The 22,421-nt window shown below is 42.5% G+C and overlaps 1 protein-coding gene across 1 annotated transcript in view; it reads left to right on the top strand.

Moving 5' to 3' along the window:
- The window catches only part of wrnip1 (WRN helicase interacting protein 1), a 50,116-nt gene extending 27,721 nt beyond the window's left edge, over positions 1-22,395 (top strand). Inside the window, exons 5-7 of the mRNA XM_084327546.1 lie at positions 4,731-4,886; positions 5,335-5,414; positions 21,149-22,395. Of these exons, the coding sequence (XP_084183672.1) occupies positions 4,731-4,886; positions 5,335-5,414; positions 21,149-21,430 (518 nt within the window). The 3' untranslated portion in view covers positions 21,431-22,395. The remainder of the gene's footprint in view (positions 1-4,730; positions 4,887-5,334; positions 5,415-21,148) is intronic.
- Positions 22,396-22,421: the final 26 nt, after the last annotated feature.

Below are 22,421 nucleotides of genomic sequence, written 5' to 3'. Positions count from 1 at the left end.
TTAGGGGTGGGAAAGCTGGTGGGTGGGTCCTGGTCGTTGTAAACAGCGACTCCTACAGTTCGGTCGGGGCGCCTGCACAGCGAGGGAAGGATCTGCAGGGAGGTAGTGTGACCTTCCACACGTTACACTCTCCCAGTGAGAGTCTGCGCTGCCAGGCTGGCTGGCTGCACATGTGTCGGAGGAAAGCATGTGATAGTCTCCGGCCTCCCGGACCAACAGTAGGGGGGGGTGCGCAACAACCAGGAAGGGGGTTGGGAATTGGCATAACGACTAACAGTGGGATGGGAGAAAAATCGGAAAAAAGGGGGGGGGGGGGGGGGGGGGGGGGAGATAATAAAAAAAATTAAATAAAGAATGCCTAATCGACTAAGACCAAAAGGACCAATTAAAGAGGAGAGAGGAGGCAGCCCTAGATACTGTATTACTTATTAATACAAGTGTTACTTATTCACTAGGTAACATTTACCGTCAAATGATTAACCACAATACATTAGCTCAGGGCTCCTTCAGCTAAAATTCTGGAATGAAAGATTGGTCCTCGTACTCGTGAAAACACAGTGCTATCATGTAACTATGGACCCACCCAAAGTTGACCCAATATGATGTTATTATCTCTTGGGCGATGTTAGTATGGTGAGTACATTGCTCAGCACTGGGTTGCACCAGCTACAGTATGTGTAAATGATATCATGATTCAGGTTGTAATGTTCACACTAGAGGCTTACTAACTACAAGTTAGTTTGTAACTAGTAATCGGCTACTAAATTTGGTTTCACTGTGATTACTTGGGGCATAATCTAACCGGCTTGGATGTAAAGTCGTTACTAAAATGAGTGGCCAATCAAAGATAGAAGATACAGCAGCTGGACAATCAGTGACCCAAACATTGTCCTAAATGTCCCTACCTCTTACATAACGTTACCCATGTTAAAAAGGCTCTGCATTCCACCTGCAAAACGTATACTTATCCATGATGAAGGATGGGTGGTAGACAGCTTTGGTCTCAAACAGGTCGTGTGGGAATCCTGAGGGCCCAGAGGCGACTCTGCCGGCCCGCCAGAGAGACCGAGGGACGCCCCTGCCCGGTGGACCATGATTTAGTGTGTGCCAGCTGGAGCAGGGGTTACTATGTGGAACAATGATAGGGCTGCATTGTGCGTGTCACTTTTGGGGTACTGAAGCCCCCGGGGGGAGAATAGCTCTGGGAATAGTCCAGAATAGCTATGTCAACACACTAATGCGTCAGGATTTGGTCCTGTACGTAAAGGGGCCGTATATCATTTGGAAAGAGACTCCGTGCCAGTGACAAATGAGATGGTGCTTTAGATTAGAGGACAACTGTCTGCTAATGGAACGCTGTCACGCACGGCGGATCCATGGAGCAGATAGGACCTCCATGTCATCTACAGACTTGTTATTAAAAGACAAATGTATTTTAAGTCGTAATGACGCATCATAAATATCATCTTGGAGATTTCAAAATAATAATACCATCTGGATTTTTAACTCGATAGCTAGTTGTGATTTAGAGATCAACATCAAGCACTAAGGGGCGGGACGACTCACCAGAGACTCGATTCGATTACAATTATTAGAGCTACGGTTTGATTCAAGCAATTCAAATGCATCACGATTCTTATACTTTTATCTTTAAATATTTGTACACCAGTTCACTGCAAGTATTATTGTTGTTACACTTCACGATTAAAAACTGACTCTGTTTAAATTGGTACACAATACGGGGACAAAACAACACATTCAAAACCTAGAAAACTGGACTTAGAAATCTATATTATTGGATGCAGAGTCTAATTTCTCATGCTATATATACTTTATATATTGTAGGGTGCTACCCTCTCCTTGTGAGTCACTCCTGACACTTCCTCAGCAGCAAACGCCTAAACCACACCCCTCCACATATATATATATATATATATATATATATATATATATATATATATATATATATATATATATATATATATATTAGGGCTGTCAAAAGTAGCACATTAATAACGCCTTAACGCAAATGTGTATTAACGTAAATATATAGTATATGTAGCACCTGAGGAAGCGGAAGCGAAACGCGTTGTGCACCAAACAAATAAAAAGCTAAATCAGTCCTGAGGAGTGTGCGGTCCCTTCTTTTGAAGGTTTTCTTCTTTTAGCTTTGTACATATATATGTATTTAGTCATTTATTTTCTGTATTGTAATATACAAATATACAATATACATTCAGTCACTGGTTCATATATCAAGAAAAAAAAGACTTCTTCAGACAAACATTTCTGCGTAAAATATCTGTCTTTTTGGTTATTTATTTAATTTAATAAACATACATTGCATAAGGCAAGCATATCTGTCAACTCCCATGTTGATAAGAGTATTAAACATTTGAAAAATATCCCTTTTAAGGTACATTTTGAACAGATAAAAATGCAGTTAATATGCGATTAATCACAGTTAACTATGGAAAATTATACGATTAATCAAGATTTAATCATTTTGATATAATTATATATATATATATATATATTAGGGCTGGGACTTTATCGCATTCATTTCGATTAACTACAGAAAGAATTAAAAGTTAAAAAAAAAATGCATTTAATCGCATGATGATTTTTCTTGTGTAAGAATGTTACCTTTCAAAGTATAAAGTATAATAAATCGCAAATGTCTTAGTCTGGTTTGTTCATAAAAAAAATTAAAATAAGAAGTTGAGATCAATCAAGATTTTTTTTTCTTTTTTTTAATGATCAAAACTGTTCTGGAATGTACTTGAAAGTACTGCGTTTTACTTTTACCTCGAAAGTGCTTGAGTTTACAAAAGGTCCTTTGCGCTATATATATTATTCCTAAAATTGCTGCACGTTGTTAAAAATTGCATTGATCTGTTGGTCTGTGTAGTAGCTAATACAGGATTTTGCTGCTTAAACGTATGTATAATGTATATTCATTGATTCACTCTTATACCAAAATTCATTTGAATTGAAAAAAAATTGCTTTTCGCATCAAATATTGATATGCGATTAAAATGTGATTAATTTTGATTAATTAACTATAGAGTCTCGAATTAATTCGATTAAAATGTTTAATCGAGTCCCACCACTAATATATATATATATATATCTGTGACTATAGGATGGGCTGTGGATCCGTAGAGAGAGGTATGTCAGAAACACAATAGTACTTCTAGGGGCACTCATCAACGCACACACCCTGCCATGGACCGCTGGCATCCCGGCAGAGACGCTAACAACAGTCCTCCTCGACTGACTGTCCCTATATTATGTAACCCTCAGCTGTCCCTCAAAGTGGAGCTTTACTGTTCCCTGGCCACTGTGGCGCTGAAGCCTGCCCTCAGCTTGACTGATGGCACAGCGGTGTGCATGACGGGGCTGGATGTCAAGAGTGAAGGGTTAGAAACCGCAAAAATGAGATGATGACACCAGGAGAGTGACCCATCTTTTTCCCATCAGACCTTTTATTAGTCTTAACGTGGTGTGCCACCGGGGCACCCCTAACCCATATAACTGTATGATAGCATGTACAATAATGCTGTATATATACTGTATATATATATATATATACATATTTTTTTAATTCTTACCGTATAGATATCTATCCACATCTGTCTGCACATACCTGCACATTGATTGATTGATTGATTGATTGATTGATTGATTGATTGAAAACTTTATTAACAGATTGCAGAATGGGTACAGTACAGTACAGCTCAATACAGACAATTGTTAAGGGGATGCAGACCAGAGAAAGACTTTCGTCTTGTTTACATCAGGGTCCCCCATTTTCAATTCATCGTAACATATATGACATACATGACATACAGATAGACAGTACTGCTACATCTATATATTTATGACATACCAGATTTGCAAATACAGTACTGTTTGTGATACAAAAAGAGTCCAGAAAAAAAAGTATATACATTTGACATAGAAACTGTACATTGGATTGGGGGGGGGGGGACTGTACACTGGAGGTGGTTGGGTGGGGGGGGGGGGGGGGGGGGGGGGGTAGGAGTGGGGGGGGGGAGGTTGGGTAGGAGGGGTGGGTGGGGGACACTGTACAACTGTACAAACAAAACTGTACATTGGAATATTGACAAGACCATACTTGGTAATTTACTGTACATTGGAGGGGATTGTGTTAGGACATTTACAGGGGCCAGTTTCGAATTGCAGTCTCCCGTAGGTGTTTTTTTAGAGTGTTTTTGAAAGTGGGTAGTGATTCACATTCCTTTACAGCTTTGGGTAGGGCGTTCCACATTGATGTGGCATAATTGCGAAACGTGTTTAGTCCCTTGTTTGAGCCGAATCTGGGTTTAACATAATCCTTTTATATATTATTACCTACTCTTACTAGTTACGCTGCTGGCCAGTATGACTACTACCATACTGGCTTTATACCTGCATCACTGTACATATTAATATTACAAATCTCACTCAGTAGTACTCATTTATATATGTCATACCCAGTTTAATCACCTGTACATTGTATATTACTATTGCACTTAACTGCACTCTGGTTGGATGAACTTATTTTTGTTGTACTGAATTACATTTGAATGTAATCTAATCTAATAGGCAACTTGGCCCCTGTGGCCAGAGACAATGATCTCCTAACATCTGGAATATTAGAATTTTGCCTCAAATTTTAATTGGTTGGATTGTAATGATAACATGTGTGTTTTTGTCACATAAAGGTGAAGAGCACTACAACAGTATCTCGGCACTGCATAAGTCCATGAGGGGCTCCCATGAGAACGCCTCCCTCTACTGGTTGGGTCGCATGTTGGAGGGAGGGGAGGACCCTCTGTATGTGGCCCGCAGGCTGGTGCGCTTCGCCAGTGAGGACGTGGGTATGTGGAAATAAATTGATCTGTTATCACACTAATATTTCGAGAGAGAGAGAGACTTAGTTTCTGTTATGTTTCTTTTATGTTAGAGTTTGGGGAAGCACTTTGTTATTGACTGTATTGAACGGTACTATGCAAATAAAGCCTTATATGCTTAACGCTACTTATTTAAAAACCTGGCAGAAAAAGTAGTCCTATGATCATGTTCCTCACAGTAATGCAAGCCCAGCATGACCCAGAGGCTTCGGCATTCTCACCCCTTTTGGCCTTCGGCTGTTGATATGAGCCTGTCAGACCGGGCCATCAGAACCATACTCGATGTAATATAATAATGAAATATTAATAGGGGGGGGGGGGGGGGGGGGGGGGTTGGACTAAGAAATATGTATATGTTTGAAATATGTAATAAAAGGTATTGATTGAGTCAGTCTGACCTGTGTCTCTTGGTCAGGTATGGCGGATCCCTCTGCCCTACCCCAGGCTGTGTCAGCCTTCCAGGCCTGTCACTTCATTGGGATGCCAGAATGTGAGGTAAGCAACCTGATTAGAATCTGCCGCTCCCCTAGAAGCTAGAACCACCTCCCCCTTCAAGTATCGGATTATTGGCTGATTCAGTCGCTAATTTTGAGAAGCTCTTTGCAACCTGGCATCTCGCAGTCATTTTCTCACCAGCTGGGAGGTTTTCTGCTTTTCTAACGTTTTCTTTATTTGTTATCGTGCAACTGCTTTTTCGTTTTTATTTAAATAAAAAAAAATGTATTTAAGACTGAAAAGCATTTTCACTGTTACCTATTTTCACAGATTTTTTACCTGAATCCTGTCGTCCTGTTGTAAGCAGCACATAATAATAATAATATATTCGATTTGTAGGGGCGCTTTATATTTGTGGAACAAATCTCAAGGCGCTACAGTGTAGAAGAACATAAAAACTAGTTAGTTGGGTCAAGAACCAAAATTCTTGACCATTCTCTGGCTAAGATGTTTTGATGATTGATTTGACTTCTATGGACCTTTTTATAAAATATTTAGCCCCTGTGTCCCTCCCAAAAATCCCGGCATTTTTTGTCAGATGGCCAAATCCAAAATACCTGCTGACTCCATCTTGAAAAATTTACTTTTGATCCAGAGCACCTAGAATCATGTATGAATACACTTTTTTGTGTAAGTCAACCATGACAATTCCAATTCTGACATCAGTTTGACTCTATGACATCAATTTGACCCAGAAATCCAAGATGGCCACCATCAAGGAGATCGAGACGACACCCCGCCATAGTCCTAACCAGTGTTGGGCAAGTTACTTTAAAAAAGTAACTAGTTACAGTTACTTCTTCCAAAAAGTAACTAAATTACTTACTCAGTTACAAATTATAAAAGTAACTATTGCGTTACTTACAAGATTTTATTTTTTACATAAACAACATACACAAATCTAAACTATTTTAATGTTGCTGTGGGACAAAGTGAGACTAGCCTCCAATCAAATGCCATGTATGTAGATATTATAATTACTATGTTTATATAGTGGATCATACAAATACAAACAGAATAGATGTTTTGGAACTTTTGATATGTATTGCCCCTCAACAGGCCACAACTGGGCAACATTAAATTATGCTTGTTAAGCAAAAATAAATAACAAATATATACTGATTGATTGAACATTTTAATTAACAGATTGCAGAATGGGTACAATACAGTACGGCTCAATACACACAATTGTTAAGGGGATGCAGACCAGAGAAAGAGTTTCGTCTTGTTTACATCAGGGTCCCCCATTTTCAATTCATGACATTTATGACGAAAGTCTTTCTCTGGTCTGCATCCCCTTAACAATTGTATGTATTGAGCTGTACTGTACTGTACCCATTCTGCAATCTGTAGTTAAGCTATGTAGCGTTGCTACTGCCCAACATACGCATGGTGCTCACAGGAGCTCCCGTGCTGTACTCTGTAGTAACGTCAGCGGCCCGCCTCCCCACACAGAGAGGTACTGGTTCCCGCCTCATTAAAACAAACACGCAAATAGCAATTAATTGCGCCCGTCAAAATCATTGCATTCATTTTCATTATTGCGCGATAAATAGATTTATTGCTTATTGCAACAGGCCTAGGGACAGCTAGTTAGCTTTAGCTACGTTATAATATTAAGTGTGGTTCAGTCGGGATATAGCCATGATGATGTCGGCTAGTAGCTAGCTTAGCTAAAGGCTAACTAGCGTTAGCTAACCTAGAGACAGCGCGTGCAGCATTGTTATGCCAAGATGAAGAGGATGGTCGTTCGGCAGATGAACTTCGTCAACTCCACGCGGTTGTCTCCATCCTCTTGGAGGTTTGGTGAGTTTTTAATGCACTCTATTCTATTCCCGCCGTGGATATCTCTCTCTCTCTCTCTGGAGCCAAACTGGCCGACTAGCTGTTGTAGTACTAGTAGCTAACGGTGTGTGGCCTGGTGTCAGCACCTGTATTGCTTTTCTCATGTTGTAGTTTTTCAGTGGTAGCCGCATAGCTTGCTTCTGCGTTAGCTAATGGTTAGCGATAGCCGGGTTAGCTAACTGTTAGCCAGTTAGCTGTTTAGCTACGACGTTAGCTGCCGGCTGCGCTCGGCTGGGAACGTTAGTTTGATGCTATCAGTTAGCCTAGAGTTAGCTGTTAGCTTGTGCTACGACCATTGACATTAGCCGTGAGAATAGCAGGGGGTTCTGGCACTCTGACTACGACATCATCTTTGACAGAAGATGTAGTCGGGCCTGCACCATGTGAGGAAGTGAGGAAGGCACTTGCGTGGAGGGCTCTGAACGGCATGACCAGTGTGTGGAAATCCAACCTCCCCCGTCAAATCAAGCTCAACTTCTTTCATGCAACAGTTGAGTCTGTCCTTTTGTATGGCAGTGAATGCTGGACCTTGAAGCCCACCCTGCAGAAGTCCTTGGATGGGTGCTACAGCTACACCAGAATGATGCGTGTGGTGCTCAACATCAACAGGGATGAGCATGTCACTAATGCAAACTTGTATGGGGGGGTGCTAAAGGTGAGCGATAAAGTGGCAGTCAGGAGAATGAGGCTGGCAGGTCACTGCCAGAGACACCATGAGATGCCAACCAGCAAACTTGTGCTGTGGGAACCAACACACGGGCATCGATCACGAGGACGTCCCACGTTAACCTACGTGGACGTACTCGGGAGAGATGCGGGAACAGAAAGCACCAACGAGCTAGCCAGATGCATGGAGGATCGGGATGACTGGAAGCACCGATGGAGGGCCCGTCCGAGGACGACCTAGATAGATAGTAGAGCGAAAATGTAACTTTTAATGTCAAAACCAATTTTACCATGGTACTGCTGTACTTTAAACAAACTACCTTCATAAGGATCTCAGCAAAATAATTTATGAATGTACAGTATGACAAGATAACTAATTATACTTAAAAATACGCTCTCTTAAATAGCTGTAACTTGAACAGTTTAACAATGAAACCACTTTAAACATGTCATGATCAGTCCGAATCAGAGCATTCTGCCTCACTAGATTCTGAATCATCAGATTCCAATGAATCACCCCTCCTCCTCCATACATCATCTCTCTTCTCATCATCATCCTCCTCACTCTCCTCTTCCTCACTTTCTTCAGCTGGCCCTGGTGCAGGTAGATGTGTTGGGAGAGCATGTTGTGTGTGGCGGACAGGGCGACAGCGACCACCCACCAGCTCAGCCATGTTCGAGTGGTGAAGGATGTCGCTTCAGGGAGGGGTGGCGCACTAGATGGGCCAAGTAGTTGGTACGGAGGCAGTGTTGGCGTAGGCTATCTGCATCTGGAGGGAGATGGATGAATGATTTGTTCTTCATTCTCTTCCACTTTGTGGCACGGGCCTCAGCCATGGTGCTACTCTTCTTGTCGCCATAAATAACATGTCGCGTGAACTCGAACAGCTCCTCTACCACCTCCTCCTCAAGGTCAAGGCTATCTCCACACCGCGAGAGCAGCCGTCGTGCCATAGGGTTCTTTGCCACCTTGTCATACACCGACGACTTACCCTTGCCATAGAAGCCTGAGTTGGCATCACAGCCTGTAATACAGTGTAGCTGCACAATACAATCTGCCATCTCCTCAGTAACCAGGCCACGGCAGAAGACTGTGTCCTGCTTTCTCTTGATACAGAGCATACCGGGCAGCTGTTGAGAGATGACCGCTGCCGTGACATAGGCATCGGTGTCGGCTGCATCAATGACAACAGGGCCACTGTAGCCTGATTCACGTAGAACTGTGTAAGCTGAGAAGAGGATGGTGTCAGCCTCAGATTGGTCAAAGCTGTAGTTCTGCATTGGTTGCTGGGTTGACAAGTTGGTGCAGTGGGAGCCAACAGAGTAGATGATCTCTGTATCTACACCCTGTGCAACAAGGTCAGTCAGATAGCTGCATATAACATTTTGTAGCTGCTCCTTGTTGCTGACGCTACACAGCAGTGTTTTGAACTCTCTGGCAGAGGGGAAGGGGTCGCCCAGCTTCATGTAGGTGTTGGGGACATGTACCTTACCTTCTCGCTCATCATCTTTAGTTGAGTATGCTGCGTCGTACGGGTCATTTACACAGAAAATACGGTCAGCATCACCATGGTGGGCAAGGATGATGGATTATACCTTGTGGACATAGTCCAACCACTTGTATGGGGTGCCATCTTGTGTCTGTTGATGGGGTTGCCATCCTCCAGATCATGCCCATGTCGACAAGAACGGTGTAGGGTTCTTGCAGATCTACAGATTGGAGAGAGAGCTTCTGAATGAGCTTGCTCTTCTGTGTCTTCCTATATGTGCCGTTGGAGTTGAATAAGGCCACACATTCCTCGACAACACGATGTTCCAGCAACTCGGAGAGATTCACAAGTTGACTGACCTCAACCAGGTCGATCACTGCCTTGAGAGCACTCCGCTCCATCTCAGCAGCTCTTGCTTTGAGTTCCTCCCCGGGCTTCTCCATGCAGGGCCGCTTGGCAAATGTCAAGAAGCGTTTGCTCAGAGGGACGGGTGCATGGAGGGAGGTTTTCTTACTGAACACCCGGTCTCGCAAGAAGCTGGTCAACTTCTCCTCTCCCACAGCATGGGCTGAGTTGAAGTCCGCAATGAGTTCATCGGAGGCAGGCATGGCTGACTGTAGGGTGCGGAGGGTGGGTGAGGCTGGATCAAATGGGAAGGAATCAAACTCATGCATGCATGCAACCAGGTCCTGCACGCGCTGCTCATCTTCTTTCATCCTTTTCTAACCACATTCTATGTGCTTCCTCTTGGCTTTTTATTTTTTGGCCAGGGCATTGTGAGCCACCCGGATCTTGGCCAAATTGTTTACATTTCTGGAGTGCACCAGCAGCTGCTTCTCATTCTGGAGGATGGAGAGCCAGCCAGACTTCATTTAGCTGCCCTTGTTCATTGTACACTCGATCCACATGTCCCAGGCCATGTTGGAGTAGGGGTTTCCTGTGATGGACTGAGTGAAGTCAGTACGAAGGAAGGCGACCTGATCAGCAGGGAGAGCTGTCAGCATTGCCCAGAAGTCAGGCAGCCACCTTCCATACCTATTGTTGTCATACACTACCATCCATGGCAGCATGGCACGCAGAGAGCTGACATACTCATCCCAGTTGCAGATATGTACTGCATGCACATTCTGCATTAGTGCATCTGTCATAGACAGGAAGTCCCTCCAGTAGTCCGCCATGTCACTGGCCTCCACCTGGGTGAATAAATTGGTGATGAGGCTCTCGAGGTCAGTATCATCCTCCAGTGCCGCATGCGCAGCTGCACGGGGTTCTTGGGAGAGACTCATATCGCTCAGAATCTCAAGGTTCTCCCTTGTCTCATCAGCTAGGTTGGGCATGAGCCTCCCCTTTACCAGCTGACTCATGAGTGCCTCATAGACGAGCCTCAAGCAACGCAGCCCCCTCTTGTAATGCTTGCCTTTCAGTGCACGGTCGACAGAGCCCTCTGCAATAACTCCTCCTGCCACGAGTACATCTCCTAGCTCACTCCCCTTGTAGCGCTTGTAGATGGCGTTCATCATCATACACTGTGTATGGAAGGGACCAAGAAAGGGTACAATGCCATGGTACTTGTTTGGGTTCTCAGCCTTGAGCAGAGTGATGAGGACGTACACAGGATGATCTCCCACTAAGAAGGCGAAGGGCATGTGCTTAGTGGCGATGATGGTAGACAGCTTCTCCATGATGTCATTCACAACTGACTTGTTGGGTGGTTGATTGTAAGATGTATGAAAATAAGCCTTGCTCGGGGAGCTCCAGTAGCTCACCGCGTATCTCGGCGCTATTTCGGCGTCTGGGACAACCGTGCTCGTCACGGATCTGGGTTACACAAGTTCGATTCCCGGACTCGCCGTATTTTCTCAGTGTCTTCCCCTACTCTATATCCCATTCAACCTGTTTCTGTCGGTCATGCTTGACCAGAAAAAAGCGATGAACAGTAAAAAAATAAAGTTTAAAAAAAAAGAAAATAAGCCTTGCTCTTCCTCTGCTCCATATTCAAGCCAGCGTGAAACCCATTGTATGAAGGGATAGTATGCTCAACTGCAGCAGGACAATCACCATTTGTATCTGCACGAGTAAGGGCATGAATAATACTCCGCTTGCGCTGAGGCTCTGTACTTAAACATAGTGGGCTTAGGGCGGATGGGAGGCTCACCACGCTTGATGGTCCTATATGGCATAACTGCCTGCATCTCAGACACCTTCTCAGTCAGTGCCTGCGACACAATCTTGGCATCTTTTATGCACGCATGCTCAACCTGGATGTTTGCCTCATAGTCCTGTACAAGACATTCTAGACGTTGCAGAAACATCCAGTTACAGCGGTGTGCAGTACCCCCTCCTGTCAAGGTGTCATTGAGAAAGTCGTCATTGTCAATGATACTGATGCTTGGTTCTCCCTCAGCGATCCCGCCAGGACACACGAACACCGCTCAAGGTCATGCATGGTCCAGACATCACGCAGGAGAAGCACATTCTGGTAGCTTATCCCCATGCCCAGCCCAGTAAGAGTCAACAAGCTCCTTGTTTCGAGTCATCCCATGAAGGGTGACAGTGGCATTGATGGCGGTAGTGGTGGGTCGCTTTATGACGTACTGTGTTATGAGAGAGGTGAGAGTGTGTGCTTGGAGTCAGATCTACCCCCTTCTTCCCCCGCAAAGCAGATAGCAGCTGCACCATGAGAGGCGAAAGCTCTTCCTCCTCTTCTAGCTCCTCGACCCTCGGTGGCCATGGGACAAGTTTGACTGACTTGATGTCATCCCTGAGCCGCTCAGCCACATTACGTACCAGTTGCTCACTGCTGACACCGATGGAGGAGCGTGCTGCTTCGACATATGAACTACCCCCAGACGTGTCATAGACTAGATCGCTATGGCTCCTCTGAGGGCGGGAGTGGAAGCCGATCTTGCTCTCAAACTCCCGGGTCAGGATGTCTTTGATGTAGGATGACTTGACCCCGGATGTTGGGAATCCATACCGAGAAATTGTAGAGTTGTAGTCTTGGAGGAGACTCTGCAGTGATCTTAGCTCATGTTCCTCAAAGATAACTGTTCTGATGTGGTCAAAGAAGATAGTCTGAGCCTCACGGAGAGTGACATTGTGCATGTGTGGGAGTTTGTCATCTTTACTCATTTTCTGGTAATTACGCACATATTTCAACCAGCATTTGAGGTGATATCTGATTTCAAGTGCATAGGGCTGATCAGCTGCATAATCAATCAGACAGTTGATTCTGTCTCGCATTTTCTTTTGTATTTTATTTTTTTATTCTTTTTTAAAACAAACATATAAACAAACATGACAACACACGATAAGATATACAAGCATTAATTGTCAGGGCACATCCAATGAGATCACATTTTGGTTAGTTGTTTTATATAAGATATACCCATAATACCTGTTATCTAAAAAAAACCCTACATACATATGCTCAGCTCGAAACCCCCCCTCCCGGACCCCACCTTGAGAAGTACCTCCACTATCCCTCGCACCTAACCAGACACTACCATTATAAGCTAGCTTTTATTCTCTCCACCACTTCTAACCACATTGACATTTTGGATTCATTGAGACCCAGAATTCTTGCTGTAGATATTTCATGGTAAATTACATCGAGATATGTAAGAAACCAAACTTTACGGCACATTTTTTCCGGTTGAAACCAGCGTGATGCGATCAGCTTTTTGGCTACTGTGATACCCGATAAAACCAATCTCTTTAGCTGTGGATTCACTGCAAACTCAAAAACATCATTCAACAGCAATACCGAGGGGTGTACAGGTATATTCCAAGATACGAGTTTTGATATTTGTTGGGTCACATCTTTCCAGAATGCCTTAACTGGTGAGCAGTCCCAATACATGTGCATAAATGTCCCTTCGTCCCCATTTGTACATTGGGTGCATTTGGAATCTTGTTTGAGCCCCATTCGGCACAGTCTTATAGGAGTCAAGTATGTCCTGTGAATATAGTTAAGATTGATTTGTTGATGATCCGGGTTCCTTGATGTAAGTCGGACATTTGCCCAGGCTCCTTGCCAATCAAAGTCATTTTCCAGGTCTGGTATATCCCTCCTCCAGATAGAGTCAAGTTGGAGGGTTTCATACGAGGACGTTAGTAATTGATGATAAAATTCTGAAACAAAACCTCTCGATGTCTCTCTTGAGTAGAAGAATTTGTGGTATCTGTGGTGTTCAATTGGTCTGTCTAATGGAACACCGTGAGACTTCAAACATAGCTCTAACTGTTTGTGAAAAAGCCATGTGGACTTGGTGAGATTAAATTTTTTGCGTATTTCTTTATCACTACAGAAACCCTGTTTGTTAAAAATATCCCCTAATGAGTGTATGCCTTGCTTTTCCCATATAGGGAATCTTATAGGTCGTTTTCCAATTAAGAGAGCATTGTTATTGAATAAGGGAGTATGGTTGTGCCATTCTTGTGGGTTAGGATTTTTTTTTTGTGATTCACGCCATATCCGGATCGCATGAGTAATTATGGGGCCAAATTTTCGTTCACAGTGCTTGATTGGTAGTTTAGTGTGTGCTATGTCCTTCAGTCTATGTGGGGCTACTATGTTTTCTTCTATTTTCCTCCAAGATGCTAATGCTTGGGAGTCAAACCATGTTGTCAATGGACTTAATGAGTACGCCTTAAAATATAGGAAAAAATCTGGAAATGCCATGCCACCATCTGCTTTATTTCTCTGTGCGGTGGATCTTTTTATACGTGGTGGTTTGTTATTCCAAATAAATTTGTATGTGGAGGAGTGTAATCTTTTCCAGTAACCCTCTGGAGGGGGTAACGGTAGCATTGAACAGAAGAAGTTGATTTTAGGTAGTACATCCATCTTAACTATTGATATCCGTGCTTGTACTGTGTTCTTAAGTTTTGCCCATCTATCAAGGTCGTCTTTGATTTTGTTTTGGATTTTTGTGTAGTTGTGCTTCACCGTTTGTCTTATGGTAGGGAATATTTCCACTCCCAAGCATCTGAAATGTTTTACCATCGGTATCTGTCCTGGGAGGGTTGTATCTTTTTTTGCAGGGGTGTTAAGTGGAAGGAAAGCCGACTTCGGCCAATTTATCTTAAATCCCGATAAATCACCAAAGTCCTCAATCAACTTGAGCAGATGAGGCAATGTGGTGTTGGGGTTTTTCATGAACAATATTACATCGTCCGCATATAAACAAATTTTTTGTTGTGTGCCCTTGATTACGATAGGTTCTATGGATTGGGATTGTCTTATATATTGTGCTAACGGCTCTAATGATAGATTGAACAGACCGGGACTAAGAGGGCAACCTTGTCTGGCTGAGCGCGATACCGGAAAGATATCGGAGATGATTGTGCCTGTTATAATCATGGCCGATGGGTCTTTGTATAATACTTTAATCATATCGATGAATCCTTTTCCTAACCCCATCCTTTCTAGCACTGCCCACAGATACGACCATTCCAGCCTGTCAAAGGCCTTCATAGCATCCAGGGACAGTATCGCCTTAGGTATGGTATCCTCTTTGTCGGCATCAAGTACGTGCAGTATACGTCTTATGTTCTCAGTGATCAGGCGGCCTCCTATGAAGCCAGTTTGGTCCGGGTGAACTAAAGACGTCATATGCTTTTGTAATCTGATGGCTAATACCTTAGAGTACAGTTTGATATCTGTTCCGAGGAGGCTTACAGGTCTATAACTACCGCACTCGTTGGGGTCTTTGTCTTTTTTAAGAAGGACTGTTATGAGTGCAATATTGTCGGTTTTATGGAAGTTCCCCTCTTTGACTGAGTATAAGATCATATTTAGTAATAAGGGGCCAATTATGTCCCAACAAGAAAGGTACATTTCTGATGGGAAACCGTCTCTTCCTGGAGCCTTACCACTTTTCATTGCGGTTATGGCCATCTTGAGTTCCTCTAGTGTGATCGGTATTTCTAACTGTTTAGCGTCATCCTCTGAAAGTTTAGGGAGAATAATTTGATTAAGAAATGTGTCCATTTTGTTTTGATCGAAGGTCATTTCTGATTTATATAAATCGGAGTAGAATACTTTGAATGTATCGTTTATTTTTACCGGATCTGTTACAAGTACTTGTTGTGCTCTAATGGTAGTTATATCTGCAAATGTTGCATTAATTCTTAATCGCATGGCTAATAGGTGGCTGGGTTTGGAACCATGAGAGTACTGCTGTTGTCTTGTGCTGCGTATTTGTATTTCCGATTGTTGTCTGTATATGTCATTGATCTCTATTTTTAGTACGTTAACTTGATTTTCTAGTCGAGTTGAGTTGTTGTATTTCAGAGAATTAAATAACGTTGAGTAAAGCGTTTCCAGCTCATCCAGTTTTGTGTTTTGATTCTTGCGCATTTTGGAGGAAAAGCTATCCGTGAAGTCTTTGATCATTCCCTTTACCGACATCCATATTATTCTGGGGTCTTGCACCGAGTTTACATTCTCCCGTTGGAATACTATAAGAGCTTCTTTGAGTTGTGTAATGAATTCCTTGTTGTTAAGCAGCAACGAGTTAAATCGCCATCTTGGGGCTCGGGAGGATAGTATACCAAATGTACCTTTAAGGAGTAAATAACAGTGATCTGATAGTGCGTTGGGTATCATTTCCACTTCATAATTATCAAATAGTTTCTGTGATGCAAAGACATAATCTATTCTGGATAGTGTCTTATGTCTCGCAGATCGACAAGAGTACTTTCGGGTCGTGGGGTTAAGTAACCGCCATAAGTCCTTTACACCTGTAATCTTTGACCAATCCTTTAATGCCTTCGATGAATTCTTTTGTTCGCTGGAAAAGGCGAGATAAGATTTGTCTATCCTTGGGTTCCAGATGGCATTAAAATCCGCTCCTATTATAAATGAGTAATCGGGAATGTCTAACATTGCATTGGTTAGTGTAGTGAAGAAAACTTTTTCGTACAAATTTGGGGCGTATACCGCTATCAACGCTATTTTCCTGTTCTTATGTTCAATCTTAGCTATAGTTATCCGACCTTCTACATCAGACCATACTCCCTTTAGTACAATATTCAACTTACGTTTAACGACTATTGCTACACCCCGAGTTCTCGTACCAATAGAGGAGTGACTGATATTATGGTATATGTTGTCCGCTAATTTACCTATGTCTTTCCCTAGAATGTGTGTTTCGCTTAGCAGAGCAATGTCCACATGTTCTTTTTTCATCAGTGTGAGCACGCTTTTGCGTTTAAGTTGGTTATTTATTCCCCCGGTGTTCCATATCATTATATTCAAACTAGCCATAGTCTATACATGTTGCATTGTAATTTTTGGTAATGCTTCTAGAGTGCGAGGCAATACTAGATATACATCCCACTAGTGAGGTCCCGTTGAGAGCCGAGCTTAAAAACATACATATATACAAATAAAAATCCCCTACCCTTCCCTCCCACCGAGAGTCATACAGGATTGTGTTCCATGAACACAACCTTTGCGTATGACTCTCTCCCTTGCACCACCGGATATCCCAGAATGATCCAATTATCCTTAACATTCCTATGTATACCATAGGATCTAACACTCTAAATTCTACCATAAGTAGAATGTCGACTGTGGCTTGGCCACTTACCCGTAAAAAATAAATAAATAAAAATTTAAATGAGATAAACTAAAAATAAAGACCAAAAATAAGCTTCAATTGTCATGCCTTAATCACTTACATTTTATATGAACTTGTAATTTATAGTAATTTATAGTAACCCATGAATAATATGAAGGTATTGAACTGAAGAGAGAGCCTCAATAAATCAGAGAGAGCGGATGAAAAAGAAAGAGAAAAAAAAAAAAAAAAAAAAAAAAAAAAAAAAAGTAAAAGGAAGAGAACATTAACTTAGATCTTAAAAGAGCATTGCTATGCTTAAACATCTAAAGTATTAATTGGAGAAGTAGTGAAATTATTTCCCATTAATAAAAAAACAATTTTTAAATACGTATATGCAGCATTTCCCCCGACCGGGGTGGGCGATGATCGTTGTGTAGAGTGATCTTCAGCCGGCCGGCTATGATGGCTCTGTGGTTTTGCATCTAGATAGCTGTTGATTATTCCCCCGAGGGGCTTCTGGTAGAATGAATGACCACGTATTGCTGATATTCCAGAATGTTCCATATATCAAAGAATGCTTCGATGTTCTAGATTATTCCAATATGTCATTTTTACATTGTCTGAATGTTCCAGTATGTTCTGGAGTGTTCCAATCTTAAATCCAATATGTCCGCAATAATATACACGTCGGGGAAAGTATTCAAAAACTCTGAGCACGTAGGTCTCTCTGTCCCAAATCCTTGATTATTAAAGGTTGTACTATATGGTGACCTTGCATAACTGAGATTTAAAAGGCCATTTATACATTAATCTGCTCCTGTACAGACAGGAATTTGGCTGCCTCTTCAGGCGATTTGAGGAGAACTTTTGCTCCTTGTTTGTCGACGGCGCGAAGTATTGCAGGGTATATTAGTAGGGGTCTGTATTTCCCCAGGTATAGTTGAGACATCACCGTCTTGAACTTGGCACGCAGTTCCACTACCTCACGACAATGATCTTCAAAGCAGTGTATTGGTACCTCCATGTGTTTCAAGATTGCCTTTCATCCTGCGAATTCCACGCATAATCATTTCTTTTATTCTGACTTGGCGCAGTACAACTAATATCACTCTGGGCTTAGCGTTGCTGTCACTGGAGCGGGGTCCCAATCTGAAGCTCTCATCCACCTCCGGTATTTTAGGAAGGATTCCTGTTCCCAAGATTTTCTGTAATTCTGTGGCAAACTCTTCAGGGTTTTCACATCTCACTGATTCGTCCAGACCGACAATGCGAATATTCAGCCTGCGTTTTTGATATTCCATCTCGAATATTTTGGCTTTCTGTTCTTTATTGATTCGCGTGAGCTCCTCCGTTATTTCGCTGAGCTCCGTCTTGATTTCATTGTAGTTCCCCTTCATCTCGGCAGTTAGGTTAACTGTGTTAGCCTCTACTTCCTTGTAGATGTGAGTGAATTTGATTTCGTGGGCTTCCACTACTTTCTCCAGAGCCTCGGTGCGTTTATTCTGTGCTTCGGCGTCCGCTCTCAGCGCATCAATTTTGCCTTCAATAGATTCTTTAATAGCATCTACTTTTTGAGTTATTATCTTCTGTGATTCTGTGATCATTTCCTCCATTCCCTCCATTCTGTCTCGCATTTTCTGATCTTCCAGGGCCACCGTGTGGATCTTGACAGCTGCCCATGCGTGATTATACGAAATCAGTACCAGCTTTGATTCTGGGTGCTTGAACGACTCTGTCTTACAGCACCAGACACATTTGGTTTTATCATGTATCAGCCCAAGACTCGATCTCAGCCGCTTGGCAGCTGGAGCCGCAGCTGGGGAACAAACATCAGACATACTGTAGACGAAGACTCAGATTGGCTTTCATCAACCTCTCGTCTTTTCTGTCTTTTCTTGGCCTGTTCCAGTTTTTTGGCATTCCATAAGGTCAACCTACATGTATTATGGATACATTGTCCGACGGGACCTTTATCCCAATCCACAGTTGCATGGACGTTTCCGAACGTGTCAAGACCGCTCCATAACAGTGCCTTATTCTTTATATTTTCCCACCTCTCAATTGAGGTAATGGAATCGGTGGCTTCATCACAAAGCCTGCCACACTGAAGGATACATGTAGTCTGATGGGTTATGCACTGTCTATTTGTCCCTATGAGTTGAGTGATTTCCTCCATTTTCCAGCTGTTATGCATCAACACTGTGCAACTCTTCCTTTCAAACTCTAACCTTCCTCTGACATAGAACCCTGGAAATACCCAGCATGCATTTAAATGTTGTGGGTAACTCTGTGTAAAATTTGGGTCAGTCAAGATTCATCTTTGATCTTTAGACACCCCACCCCCACCTCTTTCCTCCACGGGAACACTTCCTTTTTGCAACATGCACCTGTTCTCCCAATCCCTCTGGCACCTCTCCCCCCACGGGAACTCAACCTTTCTCACAGAATATGGACACTCATATTATTCTTGAACGTAAACACACACATGCACGCACACACACACATGCACGCACGTATGCACACACACACGCACATTCGCACACGCACACACACACACACACACACTCTCGCAGTCTGTTGAAGAAGAAGGCCTGGATGAGTGAGGTCAACAGGAGTTCTTCATGTCAAGGAATGGCGAGATGGCGTGGTCCAAGATACCTTTTGAAACAGAAGGCTGAGCACAAGCTCAGAATATCATCAAAATAACTCCTGAAATAAACAGCTTTCGAACACAACACAAGGGTTAACAAACCCCAAACACAGGGCTACAATGACTATATTAGCTAACTAGTTGTTGTTGCTAGCTAGCTAGCTATTGGGAAAGTTGGTAGCACCAGTGCTATCAGTGGAAAGGTTAGTATGAAGCCCTGCCCAAACACCAAATCTTACCTTCCCATTCAAAAGTTACATTTTCGCTAGTCTCCATCTACATTTTTGCTCTACTGGATGGTGGCCATCTTGGATTTCTGGGTCAAATTGATGTCATAGAGTCAAACTGATGTCAGAATTGGAATCGTCATGGTTGACTTACACAGAAAAGTGTGTTCATACATGATTCTAGGTGCTCTGGATCAAAAGTTAATTTTTCAAGATGGCGTCAGCAGGTATTTTGGATTTGGCCATCTGACAAAAAGATTCCTGGATTTTTGGGAGGGACACAGGGGCTAAATATTTTATAAAAGGTCCATATAAGTCAAATCAATCATCAAAACATCTTAGCCAGAGAATGGTCAGGGAATTTTCACTATAAAGGGCTCCTCCCGACAACAATCGTCTTCACTACCTGGGTAATTTCAGCTGGTCACCTGGGCCGGAAGCCTCAGCCATGTATCTAACTATCTTGTATATATTTCTATCTGTCTGGCTAATAAACCTTAACTGGATCTCAGCTGACTGAGCACGTTCTTCATGATATCCATGATATCCTACAGCTAAAACGAGTAAAACTGTAAAATAAAATAAGGGCTAAAACTAGTAAAAGAACATAAAATGTGTGGTGCTAAAACTAGATAACCGTGGAGGCACTGGTGAGTGAGCAGGCAGACTTTATACATGTGATAATCCGACATAAAACGTACCAACGTGTTTCTCGAGCTCGGCCGCAATGGAGCAGACCTCTAGTGATACAGAACACGTTGGTCAATTCTATCTCAGATTATCAGGCCCTCCTCACAACAGAACAATGGGAGACAGGTTAAACAATCTGTGAAATGTCCCTTTAAGATATGTACATCTCACTTTAGTTTTTGTTTTGTTCGGTGGTTCAATGATGAGTTGAGTCCTAGAATCCAAGATGGTTGTTCTTAGGTTCTTGAACCTACCATACTGATACCTAGTGGCGCAAAGGAATAATAACATCCCTAATCATCAGTTTTATTTGATAACATACATAATTATGTACACTCACTAGTTTTATTTGATAACATACCGTACATAACATGTAGATCTCACTTTAGTTTCATTTGATAACATACATAACATACGTATGTACACTCACTAGTTGTATTTGATAACATACATAACATGTACATCTCACTTTAGTTTCATTTGATAACATACATACCATATGTACACTCACTAGTTTTATTTGATAACATACATACCACATGTATGTATATCTCACTTCCTTGGCTCCCTGCCCTCTTCCTCCGTTCCTCCTCAGGTGATTCTGGCTCAGTGTGTGGTCTACTTGGCCCGGGCAGCCAAGTCTGTGGACGTGTACAAGGCGTACAGTAACGTCAAGGCCTGTCTGAGGAACCACAAAGGCCCCCTGCCCTCTGTCCCCCTGCATCTCCGTAACGCCCCCACCAAGCTCATGAAGGAGCTGGGCTACGCTAAGGGCTACAAGTACAACCCGTCCTTCAGGTCCAACATAGAGCAGGAATATCTACCCGAGGAGCTGCGGGGGATAGACTTCTTCACCTGGACACCCTCTGACCTCTGACCAGGTGCTGAGCATAATGTGTGGGGTGGAGCCAAAGACACTGGCCATGCTAGGCTTGATGAACCAACTTCAATGTTTGAAATGTTTGAAGTTGGACCAACTTCAATGTTTATAATAAAATTCTTAAAAGGTCTCCAATGGAGTTTTTCTACCACTAGTTTCTGAAATTGGCGCTATAGCGCACGGTAGGAGAAAAGGGGTCCCCCCCCCCAAAAAAATTAACTGGAGGCGTGTAAACATGCCCTTGTGCTTCAATTTTATTGGTCTATCTATATGATCTTCCTCTAAATCTAACAAGCCTGTCGATCAAAGGAGTTCGGACTCATTGCAACTTTGCCAAAACCGAAAATTAAGCCAAACATGGATGGGATATAAACATTACGAGAGCAAAGAAAACTGAGAAAATTTACATTGCGAAGGCATTTTGAGGTAGGAAATGTATTCACTCAGCTTGTAGACTATAGAACAACAACTGAAAACTCTTGTCTATTTGGGTGGAAATGTGAATATAAAGCAAAGTGAGCCGTTTACAAGAAAACTCCATTGGGTACCTTTTATAATTAACCCTTTCACTACCACACTACCAAATGGTTAACCCTTTCACTGCGACAATACAGAAGGTTATTAACCCTTTCACTGCCACATGACAAAGGGTTAACCCTTTAACCGTCTGTAGTGTGGTAGTGAAAGGTTAACCTTCTGTAGTGTGGTAGTGAACGGGTTAATACATTTCTGTGACCGGCAACTTCAGTTCCAATCAGTTCAGTTCCAATAACTCAAAATACTAGTGTTTTATTTCATTGTTTTCAAACACATCTAATGTATATAGAGCTTCAGAATATTGCTTTAATGGAATCAAATTAAATCAAAGTCTTTAAAAAAGTTTCACCATGTTAAATATGTGCTTGGATTTATCTTTGTAAGATTATAAAACTGTATTGAAAGAAAAGAAAAATCTCATTAAAATGTCATTATTTTCTACTATATTAGA

The sequence above is a fragment of the Notolepis coatsorum genome (genome assembly GCF_963971535.1).
Source record: "Notolepis coatsorum genome assembly, chromosome: 13".
In the NCBI taxonomy this organism is placed as follows: domain Eukaryota; kingdom Metazoa; phylum Chordata; class Actinopteri; order Aulopiformes; family Paralepididae; genus Notolepis; species Notolepis coatsorum.
This window is presented reverse-complemented; position numbering and strand designations above follow the sequence as displayed.